The 18,747-nt window shown below is 35.3% G+C and overlaps 2 protein-coding genes across 2 annotated transcripts in view; one reads left to right on the top strand and one right to left on the bottom strand.

Annotated features, from left to right (window-relative positions):
• Positions 1 to 18,747, bottom strand: part of wdfy4 (WDFY family member 4) — a 51,631-nt gene that overhangs the window by 12,712 nt on the left and 20,172 nt on the right. The window contains exons 32-47 of the mRNA XM_066692806.1: positions 18,385 to 18,546; positions 17,745 to 17,936; positions 17,141 to 17,267; positions 16,620 to 16,777; positions 15,986 to 16,224; positions 15,619 to 15,740; positions 14,559 to 14,750; positions 14,071 to 14,183; positions 10,339 to 10,416; positions 10,010 to 10,210; positions 9,823 to 9,910; positions 9,521 to 9,687; positions 7,325 to 7,473; positions 6,833 to 6,953; positions 6,218 to 6,303; positions 6,070 to 6,132 (exon numbers count right to left, since the gene is read on the bottom strand). Of these exons, the coding sequence (XP_066548903.1) occupies positions 6,070 to 6,132; positions 6,218 to 6,303; positions 6,833 to 6,953; positions 7,325 to 7,473; positions 9,521 to 9,687; positions 9,823 to 9,910; positions 10,010 to 10,210; positions 10,339 to 10,416; positions 14,071 to 14,183; positions 14,559 to 14,750; positions 15,619 to 15,740; positions 15,986 to 16,224; positions 16,620 to 16,777; positions 17,141 to 17,267; positions 17,745 to 17,936; positions 18,385 to 18,546 (2,258 nt within the window). The remainder of the gene's footprint in view (positions 1 to 6,069; positions 6,133 to 6,217; positions 6,304 to 6,832; positions 6,954 to 7,324; positions 7,474 to 9,520; positions 9,688 to 9,822; positions 9,911 to 10,009; positions 10,211 to 10,338; positions 10,417 to 14,070; positions 14,184 to 14,558; positions 14,751 to 15,618; positions 15,741 to 15,985; positions 16,225 to 16,619; positions 16,778 to 17,140; positions 17,268 to 17,744; positions 17,937 to 18,384; positions 18,547 to 18,747) is intronic.
• On the top strand, positions 1,941 to 5,027 carry lrrc18a (leucine rich repeat containing 18a). The gene is made up of 2 exons (XM_066692807.1): positions 1,941 to 2,248; positions 3,478 to 5,027. The coding sequence occupies exon 2, from the start codon at positions 3,482 to 3,484 to the stop codon at positions 4,247 to 4,249; it is 768 nt and encodes a 255-aa protein (XP_066548904.1). The 5' UTR covers positions 1,941 to 2,248; positions 3,478 to 3,481; the 3' UTR covers positions 4,250 to 5,027.

Here is an 18,747-nt window from a genome sequence, read left to right as displayed (position 1 = left end):
TCTTTGTATTCGAAAACACAAAGCATTTCCAGAGCAGAACGGTGCCTTAAAGCATACTGAGGAGGTACATTGGATTTATTTAGAAACTTGATGGCAAAAGAAAAATACATATAATCTACATTTTATTTATCTCATACACCTAAAATATTTTCAAAATGTAGTGTAGTGCCATCTATGGGTGGTTTACAGTTATATTCTGTGCCACAAATTGTATCACCTTCATATAATACACACTCAAAAAAAGAAATGATTCCTTTATTTATGTATATTCTCATTCTTGTTCAGTATGAGAGATTGCTGAAATGTAATTAAGTGTTTATAAGTGAAAAACAGATCCGGTTTGTTCAAGTCTTTTATTACCGCTCATCTCAGAATTACAAAATAATTCCAGAGAGAACCACCAAATTACTTAACGGAACAGACATAAAAAATTATATTTCTGGTTTAACTGAGGAATAACAAAATAATGTAAAAGCTAAATTAATATTGTTACAAAACTTTATGAAACAGTGGTCAATTCCCACCATGTCTGTAGTATTATATTACTGCTAACAAAGAAGACCACATTAAAAAAACATGGGCATTGTTTGCTTGACAGCTGGAAAATAATGTGGAGAAAGTAAGAATCACTCTTCCAATATACGTAAAGGAATTATTTACAGGTAAAGACTATTGCAGCCAAAACCTACAGGTATGAGATTGAAGACACCAGAAAAGTAAACGCGCATCTGCAATTACAGCCATTAGTAACTCACTGTTAAAAAATTATGATTTTCTCAGAGATATTATTGCCCCTGAAGGTAATAGATGGAGCTGCAGAGCTACAGGAATCATAATCATCCTTAACTTTAAAGACCTAATAATAAAATGTGTGCACAAAAGACCATCTAGCATTTTCATGGATTGCATATATATGGTGGGGGTGGTTACATTCATTTGGACCCAGTTTGTGTTTTCTTGATGTTTGTGAGAAGCAATCCCTCTCTGTTGGCACTGGTTACCAGACGCTGCGATATTAAGATAAGCAATCTGTAAGCTCTCTGCAACACACACGCAGTACTGGACAGAAGCCCTGAGTCACTCTGCCTGCTCTGTGTTCTTTACAACACAGGCCTTATACAATTACACCTTTCCAGGGCAATCTACTAATTTGATATCTTAAACCAAACCTCAAATTTCCTTCAACTGAACATGTTTCAACATGCTGAGTTTGTGCTCCGACATTCATTATGTAGACTATTTGTAAGCAAAAGCAAGGACGGTGACTCCCTAACAACAGTTCACACTCCAAACAAAAGGTCGACTTTTAAAACAACAACAATTTCATTATCATAAAATGTAATTGTTGCATTTTATGTTCTTTTTTTGTACTGCGGATATATACATATGAAGCGCAGTGTAAAATATTAATCTGCAGTGTCAATAATGTGGAGGGAGAGATAAGCAAATCATTTACCCAGAACAGCATCACTTTATAACAATTTACGAGATTAAAATGATATAATCACTACAGCAAGCATAGCCATTAAGAATTGTATTTTTATTTATTTATTTATTTTAAGCGCAGACATTTTAAGACAGTCTGTTAAAGAAGGGTTGGGAAATCCTTTTTGTCTTGTTGGAAAGATGACAGCACTACCAATGTGGACAAAGTTTGAGTGATTCATTCGTGAATTTTAATTGACCACCCTACACTGTGGAATAGCTGTCCTTTTTGGCAGCTGTTCTTTTCTTCAGTTATTCATTCTTAAAGCCTTACATTTTTTGTTCAAGGTGACATTTTGTTCAGAATTCTTACTATCCTTTTGGTTTCAGAATTGTTCAAGGCTTATAGTATATAGTAAAGAACATCAAATCCCCTTTTCCCCATGTAGGCCACGGCCATCGCAATAAACACCAGGCACCACAGATTTTGGTTGCTTAGTAACAAAGTTAAACAAGGCAAGGAACAGAAGTTAAACTAGGCTTGCTTTACAGCGTGTCTACAGTGCGTCTAGGAGCTGCATATTAGGCGGTTTTATTTCCAATACTTTAATTTAAATGTATTGTAGAGTGTAAGCTACGCAATTGTTACCTACTGGTTTTATTTACCGAATCGTCAGAAGGCTCTATTTATAATTCAAAGGACCGGAGATGGAAGAAAGTGCAACAAAGGCGGTCAGAGGGAGAAAATTCCACAGTTTTGACTGCAGTGCCTGAGCTGAGCAGCGTGTGTTTTGCATTACTGAGTTTACTGAATCAGGAGCTGGTAAGAGCAAATAGAAGTGTTTATCGGTTTACAACTTTCCTCTTAGCACTAATGAAATAACATTTTAGGTCAACTTATCTTGTTTTACAAAGATCAACATCATATGTCTAGATGAATAAAATGTTATAATCTGTGTTGAATGTTGTACCAATGACCTGTTAATTTCATCTGAAAATAATTGACCATAGGTATGCTGAAAAAGGTGTCAAATTAATAGATTATATACATTAGTATATGTTAGTTTTGTCAAAATCTGTTTTTATTTTTAATTATGTACCAAATTACCAATTTTCTAGGACAATTGCTTCTTTAATATAAAGGACATGTATTTTTCTTTATTACTTAGACAGGTACAATAGAGCTTGTGCGTATTTGCTACAAGCTAGCTGTGAATTATTCTGAATATCTGTAGCCACACAGCTACACTGCAAATCAAAACCTAGGGTTACACTGATAAAATAACGTAATAATAAATATAATTATTGATTCATGAGATTGTGCATTTGTATGTTAAATGAATAATCCCATGCAGACGAATGTGTAAATTACACACACACGTACTTCAATTGTTTTGTATTCTAGATAATCGAAATTAGCTAAACTACATTAGCTTCTCTTAGAGCTCCCCTTCATAGTCATGAATATGATTAATGAGTAGCCAAAGGGCCTGAAGGGCTAATAATAAAGCCTTTATTTTAAACAGGGAGGTGTGAAGTACAAAAACCCACATCACTTCCCAAACTATCATTTATCACAGCCCTGATTTGACTTCATTCATTTGGAGTCTGTAGCGTGAAGGAAGCTAGAGATCAATCAGCTGTAACCCATGTTAGTTTTCAGCTTGCAATCAACAGTCATTTGTTTTTGTAAAATTACATTAATTACTTCCCTACCTATTGTTATTGTTTATTAACCTTAATTAGGGGAAGAATTTAGAATTCCCCCTGAGGCAGAGATGGGTGAGCGAACAAGACTGGAGACTTGACACCTTTTCAGTCCCACAAGGCTATGCTTTTCTTCATACTGCTGCAGGCATTATGACACCGCTGTTTTTCTGTAAATAATAGCGTTGTATTTGCATAATTCTAGGACATTGCTTTACCTCCCTTGACCACCAAGGGCAACTTCTTAACATTTAATCACAGGGAATGTTTTATTTTTCCATAAAATACTGAAAATGTTGCTGTAATAGTGTTAGCACTGACAAAATACATCTTCTCTCTATATAGGACAATGGCTAAAGGGAAGAAAAAGGCAGGCCCCAAAGGGAAAAAAATTACCCTTAAAATAGCCAAAAACTCCTTGAAGATGACAATTGATGGAAAGCGCCGACTTGACCTCAGCAACATGGGCATTGCTACCTTCCCCAAATGCATCCTGAAATTGGCTGATGTGGATGAGCTTGACCTGAGCAGAAACATGTTGAAGAAGATCCCAGACTACATCGACAAGTTCCAGAACCTGCGCTGGCTGGACTTCCACAGCAACAAAATCGAACATCTTCCAGATACCATAGGACAGCTCAAAAATCTTTATTACCTCAACCTCTGCAACAACAAACTGACGTCTACCAATCTCCCCGTCGAGATAGGCCAGCTGAAGAACCTGCGCATTTTGAACCTTGGAATGAATTACATCGAATGCCTTCCTTCGTCTATTGCTGCTCTCAAAGAGCTACAGGAACTTGGCTTGTTCGACAACAGCCTAACCGGTCTGCCAGAGATCATTGTGAAACTTCCCAAACTGAAGAAAGTAAACACAACACGCAACCCACTACCTAAGCCTGATGACGACCAAGATTTAGACACCATCAAGCGAGTAGAAAGTCTGTATTTAGTGAATGAGGCAGGTCTGTGCAGGCCTTGTAGCAATAAATGTAAAGATGAAAGGGATAGATTAAACAAACTAAGGAGCTCAGCCCCTTCACAGAAGAAGTCAAATTTCTCTGGGCTGCTAACACCAAACTCAACTGCCCAGGAAACTCAAGCGCTGTGGAGATGAAAGAACCCCACAAGCCTGCAAGACTTCTCAGAAAAGCACAGATGTAGACAATTGTCACAGTCTTCTTTTTAAATTACAAATATGTTGAAATAGAACAATACATACATAAATCAAAATTAGAGAATGCTTCATTTTGCAACAATCTACATATAATCTGAACAGAAACATTTTGATTTTAAATTTAGGTTTTATCTTCATATTTAGCCTTCCACATAAATCAGCAACAACAAAATAAACACACTGTAACCCAGTAGCGCAATACATATTCATGTAAACAAAATACTAATAATGTGTTCAGACAACTTAATCTTAGACATAAATAAAGAGAAAGTACCTGTGAATACTGCATAAGAGATTATTGTTTTGATTAATAATTAAATGGTTAGAGTAAAATGTTCTTCTGAGCATTGAAATGTGAAAAGTATTACAATTTTAAACTGGAAGGTCTGTGTAATCATAAAAAAATGTTTTTTGTTTTTTTCCTGAACAGTGCTTTGGTAAAGTTAGTGTGATTGCAGTAACATGGACTACACCACAACGTTTCACCCCTAGAGTTGATCTGATCTCAAACTGGAAGCCGAATTAAATTTAAATTACTAGATTACTGTAATTTGGGGAAAGACAGATATGTTACCTATAGTAGATTATGAACACAATTTGAAAAATCTGAAGCATCAGACTCCATAAAGAAAATGTAAACCCTAAAATTATGGGTATTTTTATCAAAGGTTATGTTATGTAATCAGAGGTTATGTATATATATTTAAACAGTACTGGTGAGTTTGCTATAAATCAAACATGTACACAAATATGTTCATACAAATATTATGAAGATAAAATAAAATGGAAAATAGTTCTTCAAATTATATAATTAGTTATGAAATTCAACAATGTATTGACCGTGAGTATCAAAGGGTTAAATTTTAAAAAGTGAGGACAAAACCCATGCAAAGTCCATCTTCTAAGTCAATTTTAAAGACACCATCTTTAATTAGGATTATTTGTTTAAAGCATAAGTTTCTCCAGACATTTTGTTGAAGAGAGTAGCTATTTGGCATTCAAACTAAAACTGTATAGATTTCCTGAGGAGATGTTTTACAATGCATAACAAATTGCGGATTATGAAATGTAAACTGATTAAGCTCTGTAGCCAATAATAAGCAAAACATTAGACAAAATCAGATAACTATTTCAAAGTGATTATGCCAAGCTGCAGTGACATCGGCCTTAAAAAATGTCTTCAGTCTTGCATATGATTTACAGTTGAGATAGGAAGTTTATTAGATACAAATAACAGCTTCCAAAATTAAAATCTGAAGGAGGGGTGAGAGAATGAGTTTTCGGATAAACGCTGACATATTAGTTGAAGGGGGCTTACTGTACCCTTGTAGACAATTACCAAGTGGAAATGCCAAATTCATCGCATCCTATTGCTATTATGAAGCATCTGAAGAATGCTCACTAGCTTTTTAATTGGGAGCAAATTTTCTAGTTATAGTGGCCATGTATCAGCATAATGGCTTCCAGAGACTGATTGTGATAAGCTGTCAAGTGTCTTTGAGATTAGTAATTTGTATTATGTGTACCAACTGAAAAACAGAGGATATCGTCTGTAAAAGGGTTCGATACCACTCTATATATATAGCTCCAAATGATTACCTGCCTCTACCAATTGCTTAAAAAAAAAGTACCTAAATCACAAGAGACACAATATACTTAACTAGTACTGTACAAATGACATGTGTCCACATATCAGCTGTTTCTATTATGTCTTATAATTAGCTAAGCCGATACAAGATTCAGACTCTATTGGCTCTTACCGCACATTAATAATGGCTTCTGTGACCCCTTTCCCTTTTAATGAAGGTACAGCAGAGCTCAACCTAAGGAAACAAGAAAATCAATCTTACTCTTCATTTAAGTACATCAGGCATTGACAGTGGAAACTGTTAAAGCTCCTGACTTTACCTCTTAAATGCTGTGACATGATCTTTGTTCTCAAAAACGAGAAACCTGGACTGTCCGTTTCTCATAAATATTTCAACTGCATTATCCTGGAAAAGATACAAAACAACAAAACAAACCATCGGCACGCGCACACACAAATATACAGAATAAAAATGTATGATTTTCCCCATTTCAAGTGTGGTCGTGGGACATCAGATTATTGTCAACAGTTATGAATCAAGTGTCACTTTGGCTAAGTTTCCATTTTCGAAGGACACAACTAGACAAAACAGGTTCCTCTAGAAGGAACTATATAACTGCAGATAAGAAGCGAAGTCATGTGATTTAAGGTCATATGGGGTGTTTACTTTGCAACTGCAGGAGCAGATATAAAATTACAAATGAAAATACAGTTTTACTACAATCAAAATACATTTGCCATGTGGGCCAAATTCATTCCCTTTAGCACTGAAGACACTAAAGCAATGTGGAGTTCACCCATGGTGTAATGAAACCAATTCAGTAAAACCACACACGCAGGAAATACAAAAGTGTATCTAGTGAATTTACATGGTGGAATTTGTGCCTTTGGGAATGTTTCCAGCTCCTGTTTATTTTCTGATTATTAAGCCTCACCTGAAGAAGGAAGCGCATAAAATGTGCTTCCTTAATGTCTTCATAAGGATACCTGCTACAGCTTACACTCCCAGAGGATTTCTCCTTGTTAAACATGCTACAAATAAAGGAATCCCTGACACTGGGAAAAAAAAAAAAAAAAAAAGTGTACATCAGTATTTTAATAATGCATTTTTTCTGATTTGAGCATAAGGTATAAAAACAAAGCTAAATAAAAATGCAAGTGTATTAAGCATAACTTTTATAAGCTCTTTTATACGCAGTCACGTTCACTAGTTTGAATTCGATCATATTAAATTTGTTTATCACAACATCTGGACCCTCATTCAAACATTAGCCACTAACAAACGTCAGAAATATAAGTTCAATAGACAGAATACATTGTTCCCAAATGTACAGCAGTATTTAGATTAAATGTACTTCGATTCGTTTTTCTTCGTCTTGTTACCAATTACATTAAAGTCTTTCAGACCAGCAAAATAATTCCATTACCTGGTAGGATGGTGTTTTTTACAATACACGTCCCCTGCTTTTGACAGTGCAAAGCCCTCACATATATAGAAATCCGCTTTCCCAAACAGCAGGATTCCCTCTGCTATGGCATGAGCTTCAACAATGACCACAGACAGCTTCATGTTGACCTAAATAGGCAGAGATTTAAAACAAAAAATAAATATCAAGATAATTCAATTACAAAATTAAGAAAACAAAATATAATAGAAAAGTATGTTTTATTTTAAACCTAGGTGATGTATTAATATACGTCTTGAAACATAGAATAAGATTTAAAAATGCAAAATAGATTTATCTAAAAAACTAATCTTAACAAAAACCGAAATAAGTTGACAGTGGTTATATCTATGAAACAGAAGGCAGAAACAAGCACAGAACTGAAACCTGCAGTAAATGCCTTAATTATGCTTAGCTAATTTTATTGTTCCTCTTCATTTCAAACACAACAACTGCACCTGGCCCCTTCCTATCATCAACCTAGCTGAAACCCCATAGGACTGAAATACCCAAACCATATGGGGCACCAGCTTACTGGCAGCCGGTTTGCAATTAATACAAATCATATAAACCTTCCCTTTCAGTAAACACTTCTAGGCCACAGTGAAAAGAGACCTTGGTGTTTATTACAAGAATTAATCAATGACATGCACACAATAGAAACATGCTAATTGATTATAACTTTGCGATGCAATGATCCCCCAAGGAAAAAAAAAATATTTTGGTTAAATTTTTTAATATATGCAAAATAAAACAAAAGCACCAAAATTACAAAGACTGTTGCAACAGGACACATTTAATACTGAATTCCTTACATTTGCACACCTGATCAAATGGAACAGACTAAAGATATTTTCTTTCTGCCCCAGAAAGTCAGGGATTTTCTCATTCAGTTCAATCTAATATTTCGTAACCTAACAAGCACACATTAATGTATGTATTTTGGTTTGGAGCTGCACAGGTGTCATGGTTAAATACTTCTTAAAAGTGAAAGTGTCTTCTGTCTGCACATTACATTTTTTCGAAATGATCTTACACCTTTACACATTTGTGATATTTATTGTACACAAGATTAGTATCTATAACGTCACCAGCGTGAGGCACAACGGAATTTAAAAAGGAGATTTATTTGAGAGATTCTCATGCATTTGCAGACAGGAATTCGAAAGCTCTGGGATGTTATAGTTATCTATGCAGCTGGCGTTACCGTAGCCTTTTGGTATAATTTGAAGAATCAACCAGTCTGCTTCAACACCGATGGCAAACTCCTCTGTTTATTACACACACTCCCTCTGGCTGATGCAAAAACTTTCACTTATGCCAAATAAAAGCCATGTTATTACTACTGGATGTTTTTATATAATCAAATGTCTAAAAAGGGAACCACTTCCCTTTGTTGTTCAAACCGTTTCCTCAAAATTTTTGTAAGGTTCTCTTCTTAAATGGTTGTTTAATGGTATGTATAAAAAGATGCATTAGCTTCAAATTAAAGACTATATAAACTAAATGGGAGCACAGTGATTATGAAAAGAGTTCATCACTGTGTTGTCATACAGTACAAGCCTAATTATTCTGAGAAACAGAAAGTACTATACAAGACAGCTTGAACTGTGATCATAGATTAATGAGCATGAAAGAAACTATTCATCTGACAGTCAGCACAGCAGGACTAAAAACCTCTAAATGAATACAAGACAGCTGACGTCACCCCCTACTGTTTTTATTAATACTACTGTCAAATATTCAAAACCATGCCAGTCTTTTTTTAATTCCCACTCAACCTGTGGCTGTTTCGAGCATTTTCACACTTGCAATAGTCATCCTTAGACTCATCTTCCTGGGGACTGTAAACCCCTCCAACTTGACTGCATTGATGCAATTTATTTAAAACATTTACTGAGAAACAGGATGCAATACTTGATGGCTTTACTTATTTGTTAATGCATCATCAAACACATCTACGAGGAAATAATTAATACTTGCATGAAATTTGGTAAAACTGCAGCTTCATTGATTGGTAAACACAACTAATAGCAGGAGCGATGTGTAAATATAATATTTCTAATGTGGCTAGGGATTTGTCCTCTGCAATCTAAAGCTAGAACTACAACTAGCAAGTGGTCATCAATAAAAAATAAAATAAAAATACAAAATCCGAAACCTGAAAGCACCCCTTACCTCTTCTGCTTCACGAAGCTCCTGGAGAATGACATGAGTCTCCATACATTGCTCAGAGAAGTCATCCGAAAGCAAGGAATCATTCAGAGAAGGAAAGAACGTCAGCTTGTCGCAGTCAAGACCGTTTTCATCGACTTCCTCACCCACTGAACACAGGATGCCTGGCACTAGTTCAGCAGGATATATAATGGAGAGTAAAAATGGAAATGTTATAATGCATTTCAACACAGACATTACTATATGACTTTATTTTCTTTCATGTTTATCCACAGCAGTAGAGGTATTGGAGAAGTATTAGTTACCTGAATCTGCCTCACTGTCTTCTGTCACCCCTGTAATCTCTTCAATGGGATTACACTTCAGGTAAAGTCCTTTGATGGATGCTGGGAACTTTAAAATAACATTTTAACTCACATAGTATTTATAAAGAATAATATGACATAAAAGGTGAATTTTATTATTTTCATAATTAATTGAAAAATTACTGACTTGCAACACCTTATTCGTATAAGGTGTGGCCTTCTTCCGTAGCCTCTTCCTCATTCGTGATGGCCCCTCTGCGGTATCCTGTGTCCACTCCTCTGGGAGGAAAGCACCTTCTCCAGGCCCAAATAATCCTCGTTCACGAAGGAGCGCCCGTTCAGTCTTGAGCCACTCTTTAGTGAATCTATTGTTTTCACTGTGAAGCATCTGTCGATACAAATAAAACATTCTAAAACTGATTCACTTACCAGAATTAATTTGAGATTCACATATATTGACACACTTTAACAAACTACATCACACCAAAATATGACAAAATACATCTATAACAAGACCTGTATGTGATTCTTTAATATGGCTTCAAACATTTCCTGGCAGGCTTTCCTGTGGACCTCCATACAAGTCAGATATACCTAAAAAACAAAAAGGAAAACACAGGCAACCCATCACTATTGAATTCTTTAAATTGAAGTCAGACATTGTGACATGTTTTCTGGGAGAATAGACAGCCACTGTTGGCACAGAAGTCTCCTAATAATTTTCCCCATTCAACGGACACACAGCTCCAAAATGTTTTCACTGTGTGACAGAGACTGGTCACAGATAATTTTCAACTATGTGTTTTTTATTCTTTAAAGTTGCAAGCAAAATTTAAAATGTAAATGAAAGCTATGAGGAAATTTCCAATTAATACCTTAAAGGTCTATAAAAATACAAAGATTAAAGGCCACAAAGGCTTAATATTTAAAAGTTTAACTACATTACATTATGTGTTCCAAGAAAATTACCTGATTTATTAAAAACAAACAAACAAAAAAAGCAATTTATTTTTTGATTACTCCATGCTACACGTTAATACTCTAATTTTATTTATTGCTTTGCTTTATACATTTAGTGGCCAGTTTTGTGTTTTTTGAATTATTTTTTGCACGAAATATAAATTACATTTGCTGGGCAAATAACCTACTGGCTACAGTGGCTACAATAAAACCTGGATCCAAACACAATTGTTTTCAGTGTGATATAATTAAGTTAAACTATAATATCTAAATGGTGCAAGATGGCTTCTGGCTGCTTGCCAGGGTTGATGCCCTGCTGATATATTACAATGATTGGCATTACTCTGCAGGAAGCTCATGTAGTACACTGACAACACACTTATATTTAGTTTGCTTAAAGGGTCATTAAGCCAATAATCACAGTGGTGTCCTCACAAAACTAGTCAGCTATCAACATGACACCACTATAAAGAGTGACCCAGAAAGCACATTTTGCTTTCTTCAGGGAGTGCCAGTTAACAATATGAGTCCTGTGCAGGATAAACACAGACAGCTTCTGTTAAGAAAACCATTAAAGTCATTTTCTATCTGAATGTAGTCAATTCTGACACGCACGGCAAGTTCATTTCTGAGATTCTAGGTTTCTGTAAGCTGCTAGACATCTTTCGGTCTCGTGTAAGGTATACCTGTGAGGTTTGTTCCTTGGAATATGGCATCCTCTAGTGTTGGAATTGAAGGATATGATGGAAAACTGAAAGAGCTTTTGTGGTATATGTGCATAAGAATGAATAATTAAAAAAGAAACTCCATGGTTTCACAAACGCCGACCTAATTTACTTTGTGCCATATGAAGAAAGCCATAAATGAACACTTGCAGAAGCAAATCTAGAACTGACTATTCCACCCAGGCATAGTTTTGCCAGAAATGGATATCATTAAATTATTTTTATCTCTTTCAACTGCTAAAACAAGACATAAAAAAGCATATCAAGTAGACAAATAACTGATAAAAAAGGGGCAAACAGTGCACTGCTAAATACAACATTTTTGCTGTATCTTCTTGCAACAAGCCTTCTTTCATGAATACTACAGGTGGCTTATTTTGTTCCAACTAAAATAAAAAATTTTCATTGCTATCTAGTGACCCCATCCATTATTAAACTAAACATAACAAGTGATATATAGCATTAATGAATATGCGTGTTAAATAAAAAGTAAATTGTTGCTGTAAGCATCCTGAATTAAATATTCAATTCCTAACATCCTCTCTGCAATTAACATCATGCTAATTTACATTTTAATTACTTCCCAAGAAATCACTACCTTTGTTGACAATACAACATAATGTCAACTTCATTGTGTGCTGTTGGTGAATGCGTAATGAACTTAATTTGATAATTAGTGATGTTAATTATCTTTCTAATATGAAGATAAAGATATAATTATGCAAATAGTACATTGGTTTTCGAACTAAATCCCTTAAAGGTTTGCACTAAAACAACTGCAAGGCCAACGTCTGGGGAGGTAAAACATCTGTCTCTCTCATCATATCCAGGATACACTCAACAAATGCCAATTCACAAGTGAAGGCTCTTCTTTGTTAGCGCATCTTTTAGTTGCCGATAACTTTTAAAACCAAGAAAGTACATATTTTCTAAGTCTTACTTACCAAACAAGTGACAGAAAACAACAGAGTTATAGTGCATATACAGGGCAATGCTAAACACAAATGTGCTTCTAAAATGTCACTGATCTGGCAATGGAATAAGATCCCTGGGATGGTGAAAGTTATAGGTCACATTACAAGAACACAACAAAAAATTCACAGCAAATATCCAGAACAACAATTAAGTTTTATCTGGCATGGGGAATTCCAGATATTCAGTGTGTGTGTGTCACCTAGAATGGATACATAAACAGACAAGCCACATTATAGGTGAATCAATCCTAATTCTAATAAAATGGATAATAACAATACTACAAGAGCTACAATTTCAACTAATTTTAGATGTAATGACATTGTATGAAGCTCATATCACTCCACACCTGAAGTTCAAAAATAAAACCCATCTGTACTTTTAGTCCAGATAAATGTTTTCCCTTTCAAGGACAGTTCAGTGATGGCAACTATGTTAATGCCCTTAAAATCAATAACAATCCACATTTTACTTGTGGTATATTGTATCTCAAAGAGAAACAATTTATCAAAGGTGCTGATAGTCTGTCAAGGCTTGATATGATAAGGAATAACACAAAATGAATAATGTTTTCATCAGATTGGGACTTTTTATAATTACAACCCCCTTTTGTCAGTGAACAGAGACAGCAGTTGCAGAAACGCCAATTTCATGCACTCGTGCCTGAATAATATCTCTGTGCTTCCTTTTCCAGATGGCAACGTTTTCACTGGAGGAACTAATGATGTGGGCACATTTAGGGAAAAAAACAACAATAACAGCGTCTTTAACCTTCAACAGCAAAATGCATGTTCTACAAAATGTTCCCTGGGATAAATTAACAAATATCAATTACATTGCTCACTGAGGTGTAATCGGCTGTAATAATCAAAATTAATTTTAAAAAATAATTAAACAGACCCCAGGGCGAATTGCCCCAGCTCAGTGGTATGACATCACAAGATACATATGTACCTGTGAATGAGTTTTCACTATGCTAATAACCCCAGTTTCTTAGAGAACTGAACTTTCAATGCCTGTCCATCACAAAAGTCTTGCAGCATAACAACACAGCTAAGAGATACAGATTTTTGTATCAGTGTAGAAGAAATGACTACATTTTTTTTTTATTGTTGTTGCCTGATTGAAAATATGTCATTAATGATATATGTGCACGTATTTGGTGCCAACAAGTTCGCTTCACATAAAATGTAATAGCACTCTGGGTGTCTGGAAACATCCATTAAAATCCAGTATGTACTATATTATTTGAAAATGTTTTCATTTCAGTTTTGCATGCAAAGTATAAATCAGAAAACCACAGCTTAGTATTGCATAGGTATCAGTTCAAACATGCTGCTCTTCTAAAACCATTTTTTTATTTTTATGATTTATATTAAAATTAATGTTATCTTGGTAGCTTTTATTTACCCTGCGGATTCAAGAAAATTAGTTTAATGAGATTAAGATTTTTGGAAATTCTCATCGCATTTTACATTCCATACAAGGAAACTATGCATTTGTATTTATGAAAACAGAATAATATGTACTGAATAAATTATAGAATGCAAACGCATAATAATAATAATAATGGTGGATTTTTATGTTTTACCTCTACAGTGCACCATGTGTCTTTACCAAACTTCTTCTGAGCTGTGCGTACTGCAGTTGTCAGAGCATTGGGCTTCTTATTGTGGATCTTGTTCAATTTCTTTTTCTGAGAATCTAAGCAAGAAGAAAATCTTCATTATCATGTCAAAAAACAAAATGGGTATTCCGTGATTATACAAAACAATACATTTTACAATCGTGAAAGATGTTTAATATTAAGAAATAAATTATGTTTTTATGTTTTTTTAGAATATCACACACCTGATTTAAAGACAAATACACTGATAATAAATGTATAGAGAGGTGGAAAAAACATGTTTTGTCATTATATATATACCATATATTTATTTATTGTGTAGAAATTTAGAAGAGTCAGTGTCATATCTAGATCAGCTGAATCTATTTCGGAGGATGACTCACTCACACACGAGCACATCAATTCATTATTGTTCCAATTGCAATTAATACGAATTTTAAAACTGAACAAACCCATAAACTGTTGCCAAGCCTTCAGTGCCGTTTCCTCCCAGAGAGGAGACACCTCAGAAATGCTTACTGCACCCTCTGTATTCCCCTGCTTCACAGAGAGATCAATCTTGTATGTATCCTCTAAAGTGTGTTTTCTCTCAGTCATAAGTTTCTTCCATATACTTTCCACAAGATTAAACAGTTCTGATTTAACTATAAAAAAAGAGATAAAGTTAGGAAAAATATGTGCATTTCAAATTTTATTTCTCAGCTTTGTTTATATAGTATTTGAAAAGCATTTCTCCACTGCCAGTTGATAAATAAACACTAGTGTATATTTTCTTGAATGGACTGCTTTTTTATCAAATGTGTTTTTTTAAACAATTATAAGGTTTCTTTAAAATATATATTTGAAATCACATTTTAATGTTAAGATGACTTCATATATACACAAACCTTGAAGTAAAATTTTGAACTCTTAAAAACGAAACAAAATGACTCACACTAGGTACAAGCATCCTGCCTTGATAAACAGTAAAAAGTGCAATGCTAAATCTGTAACAAAACAGGCAAACCTATAAGAAATAGTTAATGCCAAAACTTAACACCTGACTGAGAAGCAAATATACATATTCATATTGTGAAAACTAATTTAAAGATGAATTTAATAGTAATTAACAAAGAAAACTATACCTTTAATCTGGATAGTACCCTGCTAAGTGTAAAAGTTTATAAAGGCATTTGAGCCGCACCAAAAATATGTGCATATTACATGGTTAATGAACTATGAGCAGCTACTGTATGAAGCTAAGCATTCCAGGCCACAGTTCATTAATTCAGAATTATGTTGCTTGGTAATGTTAACAGGGGATTAAATATTTAAGCCAGGACTTTGGTAATGAGAAAAGCGCAACACTGTGTTCTACTGCTTTTGTGTATTCCCCCTGCCTTGCTCTTTGCCAGTTCAAAATTAATCACTTTATGCTGGCAACTGTGGATACATCCAAGCGGTTTCCCATATTCTCTCACTGAAAATAACAAATATGTCTTGGAAATATATTTCCACAGAAAGCAAACTTACCATCAAATTTGTCAAGCACCTCAGGGGTCACATACGTCTGCAAGTTTTTATTTGGCAAAAAATTATACCAAATTTTCTTGGGATGTTTTTTGTGTGCCTCCCATCCAAACCCATCAGTGTAGCTGTGACATTTAAATGGCATTTGTTAAACATGTTAACGTAACTTCATTATGAACTGAAGTAATTGTTTGAATTGTTCAGCAAAAAATATTTAAAATAGTTTCTGTAGCCCTGAATAATGAAAAAAATAATCTACTTTAAAATATTTGGAGCGATTGTCAAATTATGCATAGAAGGGCAGTTATTGTATCTATTGGCAATGACACCCAAGCTAACGACTAAAAGCTCTGCAATGAAATGTTCATACCTTCCAGATTTAATTTGAATGAGGCAGTGCATCAAACAGGTTATGAAGTTGACATTGGCGTTGTATGTAGCCAAGATGATGTCCCACTGCTCCTGTAGGATTTTCAGCGTGTTGACAATGGCCGTCTGCTCTGGCAACGTCTGCCGTGGTCGAGACAGAAAGTACAGGATCGCTCTGTTTAAACTGTTGTACAGGACACTCACAGTTTTCTCCCGGTGAGACTGTGCTTTCTCCATCACCTGTAAAATAAGAACTTGTTTTAAAGATTTGTACGATTTCATATAGTCAGGCCAAAGAAAAGAAACGGAAAACACTGAGGTTAGCCAAAGGACCTTCACACTGAGGCTCTCACCATAGATACAGGACAGATAAGCAATTCCTTTTATACTAGTATTTCCTCCAAAATGTAACCCTAATTGAATCACTAAACTTAATCTAAATATACATATAATTACTGTATCCCTGATTGTAGTTCAGCTTGATTGAATTTTCAAATATTGGATTCTCCTTTTTGCAGGGCAATTATTCACATTATAACGGATTGTATTATGTTGGGGTAAATAAATATTAAATAAATAAATGATTAATAACATAAGCACAAATGTCTCTTCACCTGATGAAAGGACACACTTACCACCACTATCTGCTCCGTAATAAACTGAAGAAGTTTTTCCGGCTCGACGACAAACATTCCCAGGTAGAGCTTCTCCATTAGTTTTTTACTGAAGAAAGCAACGTTCCCCACCAGTGTGGCGATCTTCCCATCTTCTCTTGCTTTGGAGGATTTGTAGTCTGCTTAAACATCAAAACTGTATCATTTCCATTCCCCTTAGGATATTGCCTATTCATTCAAAACATCCTGCTCAAACATTAAAGCTTTTCATGTCATGTGTTTCAGAAATGTATGTTTGTTATTGTCCTCCTGCCATGACTTTTAGACCCTTCCACTTCTTTCTTAGACATCTCACTTGAATTAATTAAGTTTGCTGAATTTAACAACTGCAGAATATGAAGGAGAAAAATGACAGCAGAATATACATAATGCGATATATGCATAATTCAAAAGCAGGCCTGTTACAATGCTATTGATCAGTAATTACATGATCCTGGGCTGGAAAATGCATGGCACTGAGTAACAGCTAGATGGTTCTTTACCATCTCGTGATACATGCGTAGCTTGTCCCTCTTCCTGACAAGTCATACGAACAATGTCCATCAAAAACACCAGCACCTCCGTCTGGAAACTTTGCTTTTGATCTTGGGTTGCATTCTCTGTTGAAAACTTAAAATAAAACGCATACATTAAAACAAAAACAACAACCGCAACAAAACAAAAAAAACAGAAGTGAACACATTCTCATCTTTACTGAAATGTCCTTAATTTAATCAAATATTACATTAAACTCTCGGAATACAGTTTTGTGCATCAGTTATCGAATCCCACCTGAAAAGTGTTCCCTAGCAAATGCATTATGTCATTAATCCTGTATACTGTAAATACGGTGAAAACATTTTCCTCAAAACTGAGCAAACAGTGGCACCCCATGGAGGAAAATGAAAACAGTCTGTAGCCAGTGTGTGCCTTGCAAAACAAAAGAAATGTGACCCTGCATTTTCCTCATGTTCTCCAAATACTCTACAGTATTCAACTAAGGAGTCATTTCAATTACAACACAAGACTATGGAAGACATGGAGCTTCATTGTGGAGTTTCAAATATTTGTCATACTAAGATAACAGAAACACACGCCATTTGGTACCTCCAGGAGAAGCATGAAGGGGTGCGGATGTTTCTTGGCGGGGATGTTGATGAGAGTGTCCATCAACAGGATCCGCATAAAATCGCACACCTGCTTCCTGGCGGGGTGGGCGACCTTGGGCAACACCCCCTCGGGAAGAGCACCGGCCTCTGACACAACTGAGCCGTCCTGTGAGGCTGGCGCACAAAAACTCTGCAGAAGAATAATGACATCACCCAGTGCAGATGATCAACATTTCAAGCATGACTTTATCATGAGATCGACAGCAAGCAGTGCGTTGAAAACAGACATACAGGACGGATTTAGACACCACTCATAAAGAATTAATTATAACAGTAATTCAATCAACATGAAAGACATAAAACCAAATCGATCATAAATTCAAAATGCGACACGGGTGGAGTTTTTCTGTTGACCAAAGGCTTGCTTTTAGACTCTGTCTGGTGGGCCTTAGACTATACTCAGTCCGGGACTTTTCCAGAAACAGGAACATTACAAACTCACTACCTCAATTTCAACAACTTGTCTTACACATGCACTTTAACTTAATGTATTTCCTAAGGTCGTTTTTAAGAAACAAGAGTGGAAGTGTCAATTAAAAAAGTTTAGCAATTACAACAAACAAAGAATTACAGCTCACCTCATGAGAAGCTGGTGGGAAAACCGTTCCAGCCAAAGCATGAAGAAAATCTGGAGAGTGCCAAAGAGGATCCCTGGTGAACAGGTTGTGGACCAAGCAAAAGAACTGCATGATACTGCCCGGGAAGTTTATTTCCCAGGAGTCCTCTGTACCAGTTGTGGGCTTCGTGGATTGGGAATGGCAAAGACATAAAATATCAGATCAAGGTTAGAGCAAATATATTTTCTATCTCAGCCTCAGCCCATTTTAAATAGCTCATAAGAAAGTTAACTAAAGGGCATAGAGTGCACAGAACTACATAAGGATTGTATAACTGGAATGCAATAATGTCATTTTATTTATTTTATTACATAATCTCTAAAA

The sequence above is a fragment of the Amia ocellicauda genome, chromosome 20 (genome assembly GCF_036373705.1).
Source record: "Amia ocellicauda isolate fAmiCal2 chromosome 20, fAmiCal2.hap1, whole genome shotgun sequence".
In the NCBI taxonomy this organism is placed as follows: domain Eukaryota; kingdom Metazoa; phylum Chordata; class Actinopteri; order Amiiformes; family Amiidae; genus Amia; species Amia ocellicauda.
The sequence above is the reverse complement of the archived record's forward strand: the minus strand, read 5'-3'. Positions and strand labels throughout refer to the sequence as shown.